The sequence below is a fragment of the Prionailurus bengalensis genome, chromosome B4, assembly GCF_016509475.1.
Source record: "Prionailurus bengalensis isolate Pbe53 chromosome B4, Fcat_Pben_1.1_paternal_pri, whole genome shotgun sequence".
Classification (NCBI taxonomy): domain Eukaryota; kingdom Metazoa; phylum Chordata; class Mammalia; order Carnivora; family Felidae; genus Prionailurus; species Prionailurus bengalensis.
In genome coordinates, this window is record NC_057358.1 from 63,620,087 (window position 1) to 63,639,268 (window position 19,182).

The following is a 19,182-nucleotide window of genomic DNA, read 5'->3' on the forward strand; positions in this document are numbered from 1 at the left end:
AATCACAGTCAAAATATAGGTCATGAAAGGCAAAAAGAAAATCTCATATACAGCCAGAGTGAAAAAACAGATTTCTGGTCAGGAATGACAATTAGGGTGGTTGTGACAGATTATATCTCAAGAGCTACACTGGAAACCAGAAGATGTTAGAACATTATTCTCAAAGTGCTAAGAGAGTAAAAAAAAAAAAAACCCAAAACTTTTAACCTAGAGTATTAGGGGCTCCTGGGTGGCTCATCTGGTTAAGCATCTGACTGGCATGTCAGGCTAGTGTGAGCTGTAACTGCTTATTTCCATTGTAAGGAGTCAAAGAAGGTAAGCAAGGCCTCAAAATGTTCCTGAGACTTTAATTATTGGTATCAAAAATTAGACACTAGTGGGGTGCCTGGGTGGCGCAGTCGGTTAAGCGTCCGACTTCAGCCAGGTCACGATCTTGCGGCCCGTGAGTTCGAGCCCCGCGTCGGGCTCTGGGCTGATGGCTCAGAGCCTGGAGCCTGTTTCTGATTCTGTGTCTCCCTCTCTCTCTGCCCCTCCCCTGTTCATGCTCTGTCTCTCTCTCTGTCCCAAAAATAAATAAACGTTGGAAAAAAAAATTAAAAAAAAAAAATTAGACACTAGTGTTTAAGTTCCCCTATCATTTATTCCTCCACTATGCCTTTCTTTTTTTTAGATAGAAGAGAGAATTATTAAGAAATGGGGTAAATATGGGGCGCCTGGGTAGCTCAGTCAATTGAGTGTCTGATTTGGTTTCGGCTCAGGTCATGATTTTGTGGTTTGTGAGTTCAAGTTCCATGCTGGACTCTGCACTGACAGTGTGGAGCCTACTTGGGATTCCTTCTCTCTCCCTCTCTCTCTCTGCCCCTCCCCTGCTCATACTCTTCCTCTCTCAAAATAAATAAACTTAAAAAATAAGATAAAATAAAATAAAATAAAATAAAATAAAATAAAATAAAAGGGCGCCAAACAAGTTGGGTCTATTTACCCCAGTCTGGAGAAATTTAAAATATAGGAAAGGCAAAGATTACAATGAGAAACCAGACCTGGGAATCATCTAGGGCAACAGTCAGGCAGATTAATCAAGATAAAGATTGATAAAAGAGCTAAGGTCTCTTGACTCACCCCACTGCTGGAGACCCAAACCTAATGCACAAGAATGGGGAAAATGGTCAGCAGGTGAAGAGAAGTTTCTTAGACTCTTTACTCAGGAGCTTCATGCACTGTGGTACTAAAACCCTTTAGTGAAGTTTTAATACAGGCTACAATTAGATAGAATATAAAAAAGTTTTAAGGTTGATGGCAATAAGGTAAAAGTTTGGGTAAAAATTACAATGTTTAAATAGGCTTTACCTGAATGTTTTATGGGAGTGGATATTATGTATGTCTGTGGAAAACCTCCCCCAAAAGAAAAACAGAAAGCACATAGATTACTCTTCAAGCAATATTAACTGGACATGCTAAATGGGAATAACTGCCTGAGCCTACACAGTGTACAAAAGCAGCAGGAGTCATGGTATGGTAATTACAAGGAGAATGCAAGGTAGAGATACAGCCAGGAGCCTTCTTTTCCCATAGGACTGACTGTGGAATGTGTAAGGGGTTGCCAGATCCCATCGTCACTTGTAGAATCCTACAACCTACTTGTGCTGTGTTTTTTTTTTAAGTGTTTATTTTTTTGAGACAGAGATGGAGCATGAGCGGGGGAGGGGCACAGAGAGAGGGAGACACAGAATTCGAAGCAGGCTCCAGGCTCTGAGCTGTCAGCACAGCGCCAGATGCGGGGCTCAAACTCACAAACTGCGAGATCATGACCTGAACTGAAGTCGGATGCTCAACCGACTGAGCCACCCAGGTGCCCCAACAGCCTACCTATACCGTAAATGAACCTAAGGTGTGTCTTCCCTTCAAAAGGTGGAAGAATTTGGGTATAAATAAGATGAAGGAGGAACAGTAGCTGAGGGTAAAGGAAAGAATAAATGAGTCTGTAGTAAGGGAAATCCAATATACATGAACACCTCAAAAGAGGCTTAGAGAAAGAGGTAACATTGTCTCTTAGCTCAAAAATATCAGATACCTTGAAAGGGTGAAGCCAAATATTGCTCAGACCACTACTGCTTTGGGAACCTTCGACAAGTTTGAATAGAAGTCTGCAAACCTGAGTGACCTCAGCCTGGAAGACACTTTCATACAATAAGGATATGGACTGAACTCATTGTTAATGACTGGATGGGACTAGTAATGTGCCAGCATGTTTTAACTATACGGGATACAGCATGTTTTGCTATGTGGGATCCATGGTCAAATACCAGGGGGCAGCCTGTGGTATAATAAAACATTAGTTGGTCTGTGTCCATGGTTGATGATGATGATGATGATGGTGATGACGACGACGATGACGGCAATGGAGGAGGAAGAGGAGGAGGAGGAGAGGGGCAAAAGGGGAAGGAGAAACAAAAACACTAAACAAACCATTAAAAACACTGAATTGGTATCTTACATCTTCCCAACAAGACCAGTTTACAGACAAGTTCTCTCAGTCATGGAACAAATAATTACAACCTTAAATAAACACTTCCTTAAGTAAAATCTTCCAGAAAAAAAGAGAACACTTTCCAACTCAATGTATAATAGAATAGCCTGAATGCCAAAAACCAGATAAGACAGTACAAGAAATTAACATTATAAATCATATCATTAAAAAACATAGATGTAAAAATTCTAATAAAAATATTAGCCAACTAAATCAAGCTCTATATTAAAAAAGCAATAGTATATCATGACCAAGTAAGGTTTAACTCAGGAATACAGGGGTGGATTTTTCCCCTTATTAAGTGATCAAAAGGATAAAAACATGATCATCTTTCTTGATGCAGAAAGAGCAGTCAATAAAATACAAGATGAATTCATGATTTTTAAAAACTTGAACTAGAAATAAAAGGGAACTTCTTTAACCTGGTACAAGGTAGTTACCAAAAACACTACAGCAAATGGTACATTTAATAGCAAAACATTAAAATCATTCTTCTTAAAATCAGGAAAAAGACAAGGATGTCTGCTACTATTAATTCTATTCTATATTATACTTGAGAGCCTAGTGTAGAAAGATAAGAAAAATAAGTAAAAATGAGAAATACTGGAATAGAAGAAACAAAACTGTCATTATTTGCTATTATCTACTGTTGTAAAACTTTACTACTGGAAGACATTAAACAAGACCCTTAGAAATGGAGAGAGATTACATTTTTATGGAAAGGGAAACTTAAATTGTAAGTATATCACTGTCTCAGATTGGATTCAATGCACTTTCAATAAAAATAGGGAGTGAGAATTATCTGTAACACAGCATTATCTATGTTAGAAAGCTCTAATGATGGTGCGACTTCAAAAGATTAATGATTTTGAAAGCTCTTATTGAGCTAAGTGCTAAAATGATGTCACTATTTTGAATTTTTTTTTTTTTCAACGTTTATTTATTTTTGGGACAGAGAGAGACAGAGCATGAACGGGGGAGGGGCAGAGAGAGAGGGAGACACAGAATCGGAAACAGGCTCCAGGCTCCGAGCCATCAGCCCAGAGCCTGACGCGGGGCTCGAACTCACGGACCGCAAGATCGTGACCTGGCTGAAGTCGGACGCTTAACCGACTGCGCCACCCAGGCGCCCCTGATGTCACTATTTTGTATTATAATGTACATATACACACATGAAAAAAATGTATATTGAATAAATTAGTCTATTTCTTGGGGAAAAAATAAGGTAGTGAGGGAACTGTCCTACCAGATACCAAGACGTACTTTAAAGCTATAGCAATTTTTTTTTTCTTTTAGGTAGGCTTCATGCCCAGCATGGAGCTCAACGTGGGGCTTAAACTCATGACACTGAGATCAAGAGCTGAGCTGAGATCAAGAGTAGGATGCTTAACTGACTAAGCCACCCAGGCACCCTGCTGCAGTAATTTAATTTAGTACAGGGACAGAAAGATTGGCAGAATAAACTAAAATACACCACATAAACCCTCACATACAGGAACTTATACATGATAGAAGTGGCAATCCTACTCACAGGAAAAAACAATGGTCTATTCAAGAAATAGAACTGGGATAACTAGTTATAAATATTTCTAAAATATTGTTTGATCTCTTCCTTAAAACAAACACAAATTAATTTCTTTTTTTTTACTTTCTACTTTCTTTGGTTTTATTTTTTTTTTATTATTATTTTTTTTATTATTTTTTTTTCCTGAAATTTATTGACAAATTGGTTTCCATACAACACCCAGTGCTCATCCCAACACAAATTAATTTCTTATAGAGTAAGGTCTTTAATGCTAAATACAACTTCAAAATATTTAGAAAAAAATATAGTCTGTTTTATGATCTCAGACTAAAGCATTTCTTAAATAGAAAAGAAAGGTAAATTATAAATTAAAATGTTGGTAAATTTGAATTTATGAATATTATGAGTATCTTAATTCATCAAAGACCCCTAAAAGAAAATTAAGAGCCACATGTTGAATGGAGGTATGTGCTACACATATAATATACAAAGGATTAATTTCTTGATATACAACAAAACATCAGCAAGAAAAAGTCCTGTTTTTTAAAAAAATTTTTAGTGTTTGTTTTTGAGACAGAGAGAGACACAGAATGAGAGCGGGGGAAGGGCAGAGAGAGAGGGAGAAACAGAATCTGAAGCACACTCCAGGCTCTGAGCTGTCAGCACTGATGCAGGGCTCAAACTCAGACTGAGAGATCATGACCTGAACCGAAGTTGGACGCTTAACCAACTATGCCACCCAGGTGTCCCAGTCCTTTTATTTTTTTTTTAAGTTTATTTATTTTGAGAGAGAGCAAGCATGCACAAACAGGGGAGGGGTAGAGAGAGAGAATGTCCCCAATGTCAGTACAGAGCCTGATGAGGGTCTAGGACTCACAAACCCTGAGATCATAACCTGACCTGAAATCAAGAGTTGGAAGCTTAACTGAGCCACCCAGGTGCCACAAGAAAAAGTCTTAATATTAAGATTCTATTGATCACAAAATAAAGCTAATATAAAGACATTGTCCAAAGTTAGTCAAATTCTACTGTTTTTAGGGGCACCTGGTTGGCTCAGTCAGTGGAGAGTCTGACTTCAGCTCAGGTCATGATCTCAGAGTTCTTGAGTTTGAGCCTTGAGTCGGGCTCTGTGCTGACAGCTCAGAGCTTGGAGCCTGCTTCAGGTTCTGTGTGTCCCTCTTTCTCTCTCAAAAATAAACAAACATAAAAAAATAAAATAAAACAACTCTACTGCTTTTAGGATATAAGTCATGGAATCCTACTGTCTGCCATCAAAATTCCAAGTTTACTTTTATGATTTAAAAACTCTATAACCCATAAGCTATGATGTTCAGTTGAGCATGAGTAGCAATTTGTGATTAGAAGGCTCCCATCTTTTTCAAGAAAACTTTTAAGTGGCTTTTACTTTCTGACAAGGTTAATTCATGCACAACTTACAAGAGAGAGGGGAAGAAAGGAGGGGAGAGAGGCACTGTGAAGGCATACAAGCTGGCATGTCAGTCTAGTGTGATCTGTGAGTAACTGCTTATTTCCATTGTAAGGAGTCAAAGAAGGTAAGCAAGGCCTCAAAATGTTCCTGAGACTTTAATTATTGGTATCAAAAATTAGACACTAGTGTTTAAGTTCCCCTATTGTTTATTCCTCCACTATGCCTTTCTTTTTTTTTAGATAGAAGAGAGAGTATGTGCATATATTTGCTCAAGCTGGAGAGAGAAGGAGGGAGGAAGGCGGGAGGGGGAGAAAGGGGAAGAGGGAGGGAGGGGGAGAGACAGAGAGAGAGAGAGAGAGAGAGAGAGAGAGAGAGAATGAATGAACGAATGAATATCTTAAGCAGGTTCCACGTTCAGTGTGGAGCCTGAAGAAGGGCTCAATCCCACAATCTTCGGATCTTGGAATCATGACCTGAGCCTAAATCAAGAGTCACTCAACCAACTGAGCCACTCAGGTACCCCTCTTCCACTAGTCCTTTGTAAAGAAGATTATACTCCAATCTTCCCACTGTCCTGTTTCAGGTATTTTCAGGGTACAGAAAAAAGTGATATTCTCTGATTTGGGGTCCTAGAAAAGAGCCTCCATCTCCTGGGTACATTCTCTACTTAAAATTTCTAGCTAGTTACCACCACAAAGGGAGTGTGATACATACACTCTCTAAATAGCAGATTGAATCTGTTTAAATGGGCTATGGACCAGAATTTCAAATGAGTCTAGAAGGACAGTTTCATCACTAAAATCCATCTACTCTGATTCACTTTGGGTTTTCTTGGTAATTGTTTAGCACTTGCAATGTTTTTAAATTTTATGGCATAGCTTTATCAGTGAATAAGAAATGAAGTATTAGATGTTATTAAAAGCCTCTCAACACAGGAAAAATGAAGGAGGGCACCAGAGTACAAATCAACATAATGACTCTTTTATTTCATTCATTTAAATGAAATCTCTTTCTCTAATGGGAGAGACACTGTCAATGTTAAAATGTGTATTTACACAGAGCTTTCGTTCTATGCTGTACAGTTATTTAGCATGATACCTTAATAATAGATTGGCAGAGTGAGTTAATAATTTAAAAATAAATATTGAGGCAGATAAGGAAAGGTTAAGTGCAGGCCCAATACAGTTAACATGGTGGTTAAGTATTTGGAGAAAGACAGATCTAAGCCCCATTCTTAGTTCTACCACATTACCTAATAGCTATGTGATCTTAGGAAGAATACTTAGCTTCCCTGAGCCTCAACTTCCCTTTGATAAAACATAGATAAGAACAGTAACTCACTGTTGAAGAGAGAAAAAAATAAGCTAAAACATACAAGGCATTTTTATAGCATAATTCCTAACACAATGATTTCAATGAATGGTTATAAAATTACTGTGTAAGATTTTCCTTTTTCTGACACTTAAAATGTACACACACACATACTCATTTAGAGACAGAGAGAGTCCTACAATCTAGGGATTCATCTATTGTTCTCAGCATAAAACCAAATTACCAAAAAAACCCCAAAAAACAAAAAACCTCCAAAAAACCTCACAAAAAACAAAAAGCACTTCATTTAATACAAAAACATGCTCATAGATACTCATGCTTCTTCATCTGAAACTGAACTAAAGTGGTAGATATTAATCAACTGTAACTTTTTAACAGCTTCCATGAACCAGCTGGCATAAGCTAATCAAACAGCAGAAAGATGAGAGCTCAGGACAGACCACATGCCGTGAGACATAGAGTGCTTCTTAAAAAAGGAAGTGTGGTAATGAAAGGGTTTTTTCCTAAAAAAAAAAAAAAAAAAAAAAAAAGGCCCTAACATTCAGGATAAGAGAACATTTATTAGGTTCTCAACACTGAAACAAATACCCTATTTAATTTAACAAAGCTATACTTTAAATGCAATAATATGCTGACCCACACAACTGAAAATATGCATAATTTATAGAGGATTGTGCAGGACTAATAAAACTAATAATAATTACAATAATATCAGCTATCATTTAGTGCCAATTATGCCCCAACTATTGTGTACAGATTTTATTTAACCTTCACAATAAATCAGTGAGAGACAAGGAAAAAACCCCGTTATCTCCATAAAGATGAATTAACTGACACTCGGGAAGATTACATAACTTGTTCATGGTTACAGTTGGTACGTGACAGAGAATAGAGTTGAACCTGTGATCGCTATGATTTCAAAAACCAATATTCTGTCTGGCCCAAACTACTTCCCTAGGCAGAACTAAAACTGAATTAAATGACCTTGAAGATCCCTCGCCAATCTAAGATCTAAGTTCTTTTTTTGCATAGGGTAATACACCTGAGAGAATCAAGCTCCAAGCCCCTGCCTCTTCCAACAACTCTCTAACCCTAACCCTGCTCAGGGTAAAAAGCAAGAGAGGAAGAAAGAGAAAGGGAGGGAGAATTACTTAATGTTTCACATTTTAGATACAAACAAGTGATCTACAGGTAATGATGAACCCTAAGAAAAGTAAGAGCAAGAGGAAAGGAGAGTTTAGATTGGTCATGAGAGAACTTCCTGACAACAAAAACTGAGACATCAGAACACATTATCAAAGAACATTATGTAGGATAAACTGAAGAAAATACAACCTCGTGAAGGGCTGTCAACACACAAATAGTGTCAACATACACACAAGATGGGGAAGTACAAATATAGCCTACTTGGCTCAGGCTCACTTATAATTTAAAATAGAAAAGAAAAAAAGGAAAGTGGTAAAATAAGCTTGACGGCGGCAGTCAGGAGACTGCACTACAATCCTGCTAGCTTAAATACAAGTTAGCAAAAAGCTAACCCAAGTATTTGTGCCACATTTTTCAAAGGACCCATCAATGCACAGCAACCATTTTATATTTTCCTTCAATTCACATATCCATTAAGACAAAGCATCTCTATTTCTTCTGCAAAATCATGTTCAGGTTGGAACCAGTATTCTAGGCTCAACATATAAATGCACTCATAAAAATAAAACTCAAATTTTGTTAGTTCCTAAGTATGTGCTGGAAGAACTCTGAATAAAAAACATCACAAAGGTCACTTCCTTCTGGAATTAAAAGCAAAACAAAACACGGGGCACTGGGATGGCTCAATCGGTTGAGTGTCTGACTCCGGCTCAGGTCATGATCTTGCAGTCTGTGAGTTCGAGCCCCACATTGGGCTCTGTGCTAACAGCTCAGAGCCTGGACCCTGCTTCAGATTCCGTGTCTCCCTCTCTTTCTGCTCCTCCCCACTCTCACTCTGTCTCTCTCAAAAATAAACATTAAAAAATTTTTTTTTAGATACTAAAAAAAAAAAGCAAAATGAAACAAAAAAACTCCACATAACTCTGGTGAAACTCTTAGACCCAAGAGAGTCACATCCAGTGACATCTCCCACAGGGAAAGATCCAAAGTTGACTGCCTTAGGAAGCTGCAGTCAACAATTTCATTTATCCCTTTCCAACGTCAACTGAGTTTTTATGTGAACCTTTACCAACCTGCAGAAAATAAGATGTCTACATGTTCCTGGTACTAACATCATTCTCTCACTTTCATTATGAAAATAAATGTTTCTTTTATGATGATGATGCATTATCTGGAAGAAAGGGCCTATTTCCATTAAAAAATAATACACTTAAGTCAGCCAGATTAATGCTTTTCTATTCTTTCCTGTTTTTCTCCACGGTCCACTGACACCTCAAAGAGAAGTAACATCTTAGCCTCTGGTCCCACCTATACCTGCTTCTTTCACACAAAACAGAAGACTTCTGACCATTAAGTGTGTGGTTCTAGTAATATACCCAATGGAAATGCAGTAGTTGGGAAGAGCGTAAGTATTTTGGGGGGGAGAGACTTAAAATCCAGGGAAGACCTACCTTGTGAGTAGAGAAGAATCTGCATCTCTAAAAGAACACAGGTAAACACCTGCACCAGGTTCTCTAATCCCAGAAGCTCGAAGGCCTCTCGAAGAGGGTAATCGGAGAGGGGGAGTTCATTGGGCCCAGGTCTCTGGCAGATGACAGGTTCATAAACACCATAAAATTTCAGTGATCTCCCCGGAGGTGGAAGGGGTACTTCATAAAGAATGTTATGGATGTAGCTCTCAAGCGGCAAGGGTGGCGGCTGCTGTGAGGTAACTGCCTTGTAAAGCTGGATGAGGAATTTTTTGCAGGCCTGCATGAAAGGCAGTGGTGTGATCAAACATATACTTTTTGAAACATACAGGGTGTCTCTGCTGATGTCATAGGAGTTGTAGCGCTGGAGTTTCAAAAGGGAAGTTGTATCTCCTTCATCAGTACTGCTTGCCAGCGAATCCATGCTGCAGGAGGATGAGGCATACACGCTGCTATAATGCTCTGCGTTGTGCATCTGGTAGAGCGTCTGCATTGCTGTGCAGATCTGCTTACTGGTAACTTCTTCATAAAAAGTGAGAACAAAACCATAGGTACGAGAACCATCTTCCCGGGTAATTATAAATGAGTGGAACTGAGGGTCTTTATTGTCAGTTTGAGTTCTGAAAGACAGCCCTTTAGGCATGCACAACTGTGGAGGAAGGGGAAAAAGCATCAGAATGCAGTACACAAAGAACTTCAAGCCAGAAAAAATGTTCGTTGTTTTTAACATAACAGGACTCAAAAGGACACAGGTTTTATCCGGATTTAATATTATTAGCAGCAGTCTTAAATTAGAAATACATTGTAAGTTCCTCATTCACACATAGATAAAATTATTTTTAAAAGAAATATATACACAAGGAAAAACATCTTTGCTGTGTATTACATGCAGGATGTTTCACTAAGAATGAGAAGATCTTTGACTTACTCCCAGTAAACCTCTTACCCAATCTTATCCAAGCCTGTGACCTTCAGCACAGCATGTGACTCTTCTGAGCCTCACTTTCTTTATCTACAACATTTGCTAACCAATTCCTTGAAGACAAAATATTCAAAGGTATTCAAAGACAATATTCAGAGGTATTCAAAATATTCAAAGACAAAATATTTAAATTCAAATATTTAAAAATATTTAAGTACTATGCTCCATTGTGGGAGCCACACCACACTAAGGGAGCTCTGCCCACTCATCCTGCCAATGCAGGCTAGTTCAGATTTTGTGTTTGGGTGGTCTTGCCGAGTGCTTTCTGCTGTCTCCCTGAGACCTCCAGCTGCAACGTTCTCTCCTAAAGTCTCCATCTGTGCCTCCCCATCTCCGCTTCCAGCTATTTTGGGGTCTGGGTTTTAGTTCCTTTCTGATTTACCTTTTGGTTTCTCATTCTCATTGCACTGGGACAGATTCCGTGAGGGGAGCCTGGTAGTTCTGCCAACCTGTCAGAGCCTTCACCCTCTTCCTGCTCAGCCTTGTGCACTCAGCACCTACTTTTGTGCATAGGCGGCATTTGCTGACATTGGTCCCTGAGACTAGTAACACAAAAAAGACCTGGGGACCCAGTCTGTACCAAGTTAGAACACGCTGCCAGGCTCTATACCACAATTCAAGGACAAGGCATTTAACAATAAAAATTTGGAATAAACAGTTTCATGATGAAGTAAACACACACACACAAAAATACTTAAGTACTATTTTTGGAGTAATGATGGTAATGTTTCAGACGAATAGAGAAGTAGGTGAAATCTCATTTGATAAATTTTAAAAAAAGTTAAACAGAAGAATAAAAATAATAGTATCATTTTCACTACTGTGAACAACAGGATACTTGATCTTAGAGACTTTAAAAATAGAATGATTTTTTGATTTACTGAAGCAGAAGGTAGAAAAAAAGACATTTTAGATTTGTTCCAGTAGATATTACGCTTTCGGTTGGTAACTACTCAGGACCGAGCCAAACCTGGGAACAAAATTACCTGAAGAATTAAAGATGCCATATTTAAGATTCTTAAAATGCAATTCGAATTGATTCGTTAAAACATTTTAAATAAAAGAAATAAAACCTTATGGAAAATTTGAAATATACTAAGCAAAAAAACTTGTAATTTAACCACCCTAACTTAATGATCATTATTAATTTTTACGTATTCCTTTCTATTTTTGTATTGCAATATGCTTTCTGCATAGAAATAATTTTACCAGTTATTACATTACATTTTTCTTTTTCAGATTTAACAACTGATCTGGCATAAAATTTAGAAGTTCTCCCCACATTACTAAGAAAATGCAATTCACCTTAAAAGTTACATGTCCTTCATTCAAGCTGTCAACAAACACTTATGAAGTGCCTTTATGAGCCAGGCCCTGTGATGGTGATACACTGGTGAGAAAGACATGCTCCTGCTCCTACACAGCTTCCAGTCCAATAAGGACAACACATGACTTAAAAATCATAAACTGTAAAGTATGACAAGTACTACGATAGCGTAAATACAGACTGCCACGAAAACAACATCACAGGAGGACATTACGAGGAGATTAGAAAAGGAGCTACCAGATAAAAATAAAGGAGGTCCAGGGGAAAGGGTGGCTCAGTCGGTTAAGTGTTCAACTTCAGCTCAGGTCACGATCTCATACTTGGTGGGTTCAAGCCTCACATCGGGCTCTGCACTGACAGGGTTCTGTTCTGAAAGCTCAGAGCCTAGAGTCTGCTTCAGATTCTGTGTCTCCATCTCTCTCTGCCCCTCTCCCATTCCTCTCTCTCAAAAAATCAATAAACATAAAAGAAAAACTTAAAAAAAAAATAAAAGAGGTCCAAGTGGAAACCTGAGGATGAGTATATGTGTTAGTGAGATGAAGAGAAGGCAGAAAGGACATGTGTACAAGAAACCCAGAAGATAGAACACGAGGGTTTGAGGAACTGACACATGTTTTTTTGTGGGTGGGGAACAGAATGCAAGATTGGGGGAAGTGAGAGAGAACACAAGAGAAATAATTAGAGGTTAGATCGTGAAGGGGGTTGGTGAGTCATATTAGAAGTCTGAAGAGGAGGGGCGCCTGGGTGGCTCAGGCGGCTGAGCGTCAGACTCTTGATTTTGGCTCAGGTCAAGCTCTCACTCTTTGTTGAGATCGAGCCCCGTGTTGGGCTCTGCGCTGGCAGCGGGGAGCCTGCCTGGGATATTCCTCCCCCCTCTCTCCCCACTCTCCCCCTTTTTCCCTCTTTCTCTCTCTCTCTCTCCCTCCAGTGCGTACAAATACGTTGCACATGCACTCTCTCCCTCAAAATAAATAAACATTAAAAAAAAAAAGTCTGAAGTGGACCATGGAAAGCCTCTGAAGGGTTTTTTAGGAGGAGGGGGACAGAATTAGATGTGTCTCTTAGCATGTCAATCTTCCTACACTGAAGGCCCGTGGTTTTCAAAGAGGTTCCAAGGAGGCAGCAGGAATGCCTCAGGGCCTTACCAGTCACTGACTTCTCTCCTCCTCTTCCACTCCATTATCCAATCCATCAACAAAGACCATTGGTTCTACCTTCAAAAATATATTCAGAAACAAATTACTTCTTTCTACCTTTATTCTTATCACTCTCAGTTAAGCCATCTTCTCTTGCCTAGATGACTATTTAATATTCTGCTCAACAGTATCCCCGCTTTTGCCCTTGTCCCCCATAATTTATTCCCCATAGAGTAGCCAAAGTGATCCTTAAAAAGTAGAAGTTAGATCTTGTCACTCTTCTCAGAACCTCCAGTGGCCTCTTATCTCACTAAAAGCTGAAATCTTTACAATAGAAGTCCCCTATAAGGCCCTACATGAACCTGGCACGGGCAACTTCTCTGCCTTTATTTTCCACTACTCTTTAGCTCACCTACTCTGCTCCAGCAACACTGGCCACATTGTCTTCTGTGGAAAACACCTAGCAGGAGTAGGTACTTGCCAAAATTGGCTGTTCCTTCCGGCTTGAGCTATCTTCTCTTAAGTTTCCACCTGGTTCATTCCCTGTGGCAGACTGTATTTTCTACAAATGACTCCAACAATATTTCTAGTTCTACAAGCTGTTCCAGAAACTTGCCACTCTCCCATTAAGAGCAGGGTGGCTGAAAATGCCTACACCAGGGACCAGAAAACTTGCTCTGTAAAAAAACGCCAAATAATATTTTAGGCTCTGTAGGCCTTATAGTCTTTTTCACAGCTATGCAGCATTATCACTGTGGTGTAAAAGCAGCCACTGACAATACATAAAGGAATGAGCATTATTTTGTTCCAATAAAACTAACTTTATAAATAGGTAGCCACTTAGATTTGGCCCAAGGGCCACAGTTTGCCCACTCTGGCCTGTTTAAATAAAATGTAATGGAGGTGACAAGTGACAAACGAAGTGGCTTTTCAGGCTAGACTTAAAAAGGCAATACAACTTCCATCCCTCTCTCTCTCTCTGGTCACACAAACTAGGAAGCTCTGAGCCAACATATAAGAAATCTGACTAACCTGAAGCTGCCATGCTAGCGACCACAAGGCAATATCACATAGAGAAAGAGGAGCCCCAGCTATATTCCTAGCACAGGAAACATACCTGTGAGTGAGTGAACCTTCAGATGATTCCAGTCTTCAGCCTTCAAACCACTCTGACACCCAGTAGAGCAGTGGGGTTACCTTGCTAAACCCTACCCAAATTGCAGATTTGTAAGCAAAGTAATGATTTTGTTGTTTTAAATCAAGAGTCAACAAATTACAGTTCTTAGGTCAAACCCAATCTGCCATCTGTTTTTATAAATAAAATATTTGGAACACAATAGTGCCCATCCATTGTCGGTGTCTGCTTTTGCATTTTAACAGCAGGGATGAGTAACTGACAGAAACTGTATGGCCTATAATGCCTCAACCATTTACTAACTGGCCCTTTAGGAAAAAAATTGCCAATCCATGTTTTTGGCCACTTCAGTAGTATTGGGATGGTCTGTTATACAGCAATAGATAATAGAAACCCTCTCTTACTTTCTTTGAGTCTCCACATAAACACTACCTTAAATTAGAAGCTTCCTTTACCATTCCGTAAGAAATAACTGTTTTCATCCTATAAGTGCTATTAAAATGTCACTTTTCCTCTAAAACATCTTTAGTGAATGGGGAAGCAATTAAAGTCTTATACCGCTCTATACATATGTACATTGTTCACTGACACACGTTACTAGTTTCTCTATTTTGTTTGGCTCTCTAGACTGCAATGACTCAAGGACTGGTACTGTATTTCAAGAACCGTAAACATGCAAGAGTACCACACATAGAATAATATACTATTTGGGGCCATAAATGGTGATTGATAGTAAAGATAGAAAGCAAACACCATGAAGCTTAGCATTATTGGTCAGTGAAAAAGTCTTCTGTATCACTGAATATGGGACCTAGAAATAACTAGAGTAGCTTTACCTAATTATTTTTATAGATGTTGAAAATAATTAACTTACTATGTATATTTGGGTAGAAGAAGATAAAGAGTCAGGTAAAACACACAAACACCCAACTCTGCTAGAGGAAAAATTTGTTTATTCCTAATCTTGGGAATAGTTGTGTATGGAAAGGTCATGTCAGGACATTTTCATAATTATGTCTTCACATTCAAACTGCTTCCATTGTACAAGATGAGACCCTCTGTTGATATTGTGAATAAAAACTCATCTGACACATTTATTATAGTCAATAAAGATTACAGAAAGGATGATGTGAATCCTTCTTGCTCCAGGCTTTGCTCAAATTTCTTTAGCATGGTGCACGACATACATATATTTGTTAAATGAATAAAGGAACGAACAAATGGACAAGAAAACAAAAACAATAGCTAGCGGTACAGGACCAGATTTAGTTCCTCTCTTGATTAAGTGTAGAGTTCTCTTTTTACATGTAGTAGGCAATACAGAAACACAGTGACCTCCAAAGTCAAAATAAAGATTTAATTTAATTGATAGGCTTTCCTGACATCATAAACCATAAAATTATAGCTCAAACTGTTTTGGAACAGCTACCAAATATTCCCTTAAGGTTTTGTAGCTTTCTTGAGCATGCATTCAAACATTTACAGGAAAAGCTTGCCAAAAGTTGTGCTCAAAGTAAAGAATGATTTTCTCTGCTACAGATAACAGATGTAAGAATTCTTAAATTCTCTTCTAAAATCAAAAAAAGTAAGAATTATATTTCTAATCTGGGAACCATGACTTGGAAAATGCTATTGCTTTTTCATTTTTAAAAGTGAGAATTCTTGTATGAATTGTCAGGTTTACTCTTCAGAAAACCTGAGATATAAATCAAGATTTGCTCACTATGGCATTCAACAATCTCTTGTTATCCTTACTATTGCCATACACTAACATTATTGCTTCTCCACCTCACTCTCCCACAATAAAATAACTAAATATTCAGGGTTGTCATTGTTTACCAGATTGTACTGGTAATCAGATTACTTTAGCCAAAGTGGGCTCACAATGCTGGGTAACTCTCCTAGTTGATGTCACTACATGTCCTTATCTCTCTGAACTATTTCAGGCAGGCTAGAATTTTAACAATTCCTTTTTTCATTTTCTATAGTTCTATCACTTCCATGCCCTCTCTTATTACACAAATAAAAGATAAATTATTCAGAGTTGGTCCATTTGCCTTTCCTTTCTTCCTACCTTTGTTCCCTCTCTCCCTCCTTTCCCCTTTAATAAACATTTATTTTATGTCATATATTACATTATATCTTGGTAATTCAAAAGACAAATATGAAAATAGTATTTTCAGGAAGTTTACAGTCTGGGAAGAAAGACACACACACAAACCAATGGTTACAAAATAATATGCTCAGTGCTGCTATGGAGTATGTTTAAGAAGTTATAGAAACAGAGAAGAGAGAGTACCTAACTACTCCTAGTTAAGATGACTTTGAGGTGGAGGTAACACCTGAACAGACAAAGACAGGGAAGGGAAGTATTGTGAGTAAGCCAACATTCCTTCATTTATTCAATGATTTCAGCCTCTACTATGTGTAAAACTAGGGACAGAGCAATGAATAACAGTGTGCCTGTCTTCGTGGGGCTTACATGATAGCAGGACCCACACAGCTGATAACTGGCTACATAATCAATTATTTAATTGCAACTGTGACAGATGCTACAAAAAGCTCCAAGGTGCTAAGAGAACCTGAAGGGAACTAACTGAAAGGTAGACAGAAGGGTGGTCAGGGAAGGCTTCTCTGAAAAAGGTGTGTTTAAAATGGAATCTGAAGGTTCAGTAAGAATTCACTAGAGGAAGGCGAAGTGAAGAGCCTTCCAGAGAGAAGAGGCAGCAAAAGCAGACGCTTTAGCGTGAAGAATGGAAAGGACAGGAGCAGCAGTCCATGTAAGAGAGCTTGGTGATTTGGACTAAGGTGGGTGTGTAGAAACAGAGAGAAGTAGGTAGGTAACTGATCGCACATGGGAGAGGGCAAGAAAGTGAGAACTTTTGAGGACAATCCAGATTTTTGGCTTAGGCAACTAGGTGGATGTACTAGGTGAATGGTTCACCAACCAAGGCTCATGGGAAGATCATGAATTCAGTTTTGGACATGTTGAGTTTGAGAAGCCAGTGAAATATTCTAGCTGCAAAGTTAAGGAAACAATTGGGCTCCTCAGTAATGGCTGGATTAGAGCCCCATTCCTATAGTTTTCATTGTGAGACATAAACTTAAAACCTGGACGAAAGGGGCGCCTGGGTGGCGCAGTCGGTTAAGCGTCTGACTTCAGCCAGGTCACGATCTCGCGGTCTGTGAGTTCGAGCCCCGCGTCGGGCTCTGGGCTGATGGCTCAGAGCCTGGAGCCTGCTTCCGATTCTGTGTCTCCCTCTCTCTCTGCCCCTCCCCCGTTCATGCTCTGTCTCTCTCTGTCCCAAAAATAAATAAACGTTGAAAAAAAAATTAAAAAAAAAAAAAAAAACCTGGACGAAAATTAAGGCCTACTTTCATTCTAATGTCAAATCTATTAATGTAACTGTTATCCACTTCAAATTCAAGTACTTTCTGAATCTATAAAAAGTATACACAGCTCTTTTTCCTTTGAATGTTGCAAGATGGGCACCTGAATAGGTTTTTTTCAGTCAACCCTTTACTTTTTTTTACTCTTTGCTTAACATTCCACCCTATCCTTCTTTGTCATCAAAGTAAACAGTAAATTGTAAACTTAGAGCTTTACAGATTATAAAGAGCTTTACAACAGTTATGACTTTTAGTTACTTAAAATATCATATATCAGATGTTTCACTTAGTACTTCATAACTCGCTTAAAAATGCATTGACCATATTTTCTTCCTAATATTCCCTAGGTTCACTACATTCTTGAGGATAAGATCTACTGACCAGAATATTATATAAATAGCCATGGATGCCAATTTGCAGATTACCTCAAAGAGATCTTTAATGGGGGAGAGGGAGGCAGGGGAACTTCAGCTCCATTTGCATTGCTTTGCTTCATTTAAAAGAAGTACAGGAGCGCCTGGGTGGCTCAGTTACTTAAGTGTCCAACTCTTGGTTTCAGCTCAGGTCATGATCTCACGGTTCCTGAGTTTGAGTCCCACATTGGGCTCCGTGCTGATAGTGCAAAGTCTGCGTGGGATTCTCTCCCTCTCTTTCTGTCCCTCCCTCACTCACTCTGTCTCTCAAAAATAAATAAACTTTAAAAAGAGAGAAAAGTACAGATCTGAAGCAAATTTGTCAATGTGGACATATGTGTTAGTTCTGGGGATATGACTGTTGTATTGTTCTGTTTAATGATACACCACCCCTCCTTTTTTTTTTGTGAAAATCTCTGAATCAGGTACTAAAAAAGACATAAAAGCAATTAATTTAGAAACAATTTCACCTGTTATTTATTTTCTATTATATTTGCATGGCACTTATACACATGGAATTTTTTTTTTTTATTTAACAAAGTTCATTGTTTTGGAATATTTAATTTCTGTGTGAAATTAATGATCCTTCCTCAATCCATCACTGTTGCTTGTTAAAGAAATGACTGATATTGCAGAAGGTGATGACTCACTAGAGTGGGATTTTGCTAAAGGCAAGAAGAAAGTTTTATATCCCTAGGTAGGAATAAATTATAGCTTCATACAATTGCACTTACTAATAAATCAGGAAATTAAGGGCAGTAAATCTATGACCCAAATGCAGACTAGTTTAATGGAATGCTTTTCAGAGATTTTCAAGGAATGCTAGCAAATCCTTTTAGATTTGTAGCAAAACCCAAAATGTTGTGTGGTGCTTAACCATCAAAATACAAGCCTATGTGTTTACTCTTCGTAAGAAACTTTGGTTGCTTACATAAAAAATCTCAGAGGCAAGGGTAAAGAAAATACCAAAGACAGATTAAGGAAGCTGATCACTCTCTTAGAGATGAATGTTTTACAAACTGAGGCTAAAGCTATCATGGATATCTCACTATTAATGCATTCAAATGATTAACAGAAGAAAATATACCAAGTGTGGCATTTTGTTCCAAACAACTACGGATTCATATTGTAATAAGCACCTAGTTTTGGACACCATTCTAATTTATCACAGATTATACTTTGAAATACCTAAGAAGTCAAGTGTTGTGATCTATTTACATTCTTATCTAGGTTTCTATTACTTCATTTAGGCACTCTTTTCTTTAATACTTTCCTATTAATTTGCTGGCAGAGCAGCTGATAAGTTATATTTTGTCACTGTTATTTGTTGACTGTTTTAGTCAGAGGCTTGCCTGTGCTCCTCCAGTGTCA

General features: G+C 38.4%; 1 protein-coding gene across 6 annotated transcripts in view; it reads right to left on the reverse strand.

Moving 5' to 3' along the window:
• Window positions 1-19,182, reverse strand: part of DENND5B (DENN domain containing 5B) — a 195,057-nt gene that overhangs the window by 96,829 nt on the left and 79,046 nt on the right. For all 6 annotated transcript variants that reach the window (XM_043562863.1, XM_043562864.1, XM_043562865.1 and 3 more), the window contains one exon: window positions 9,411-10,077. In XM_043562863.1, coding sequence (XP_043418798.1) covers window positions 9,411-10,077 — 667 coding nt within the window. The remainder of the gene's footprint in view (window positions 1-9,410; window positions 10,078-19,182) is intronic.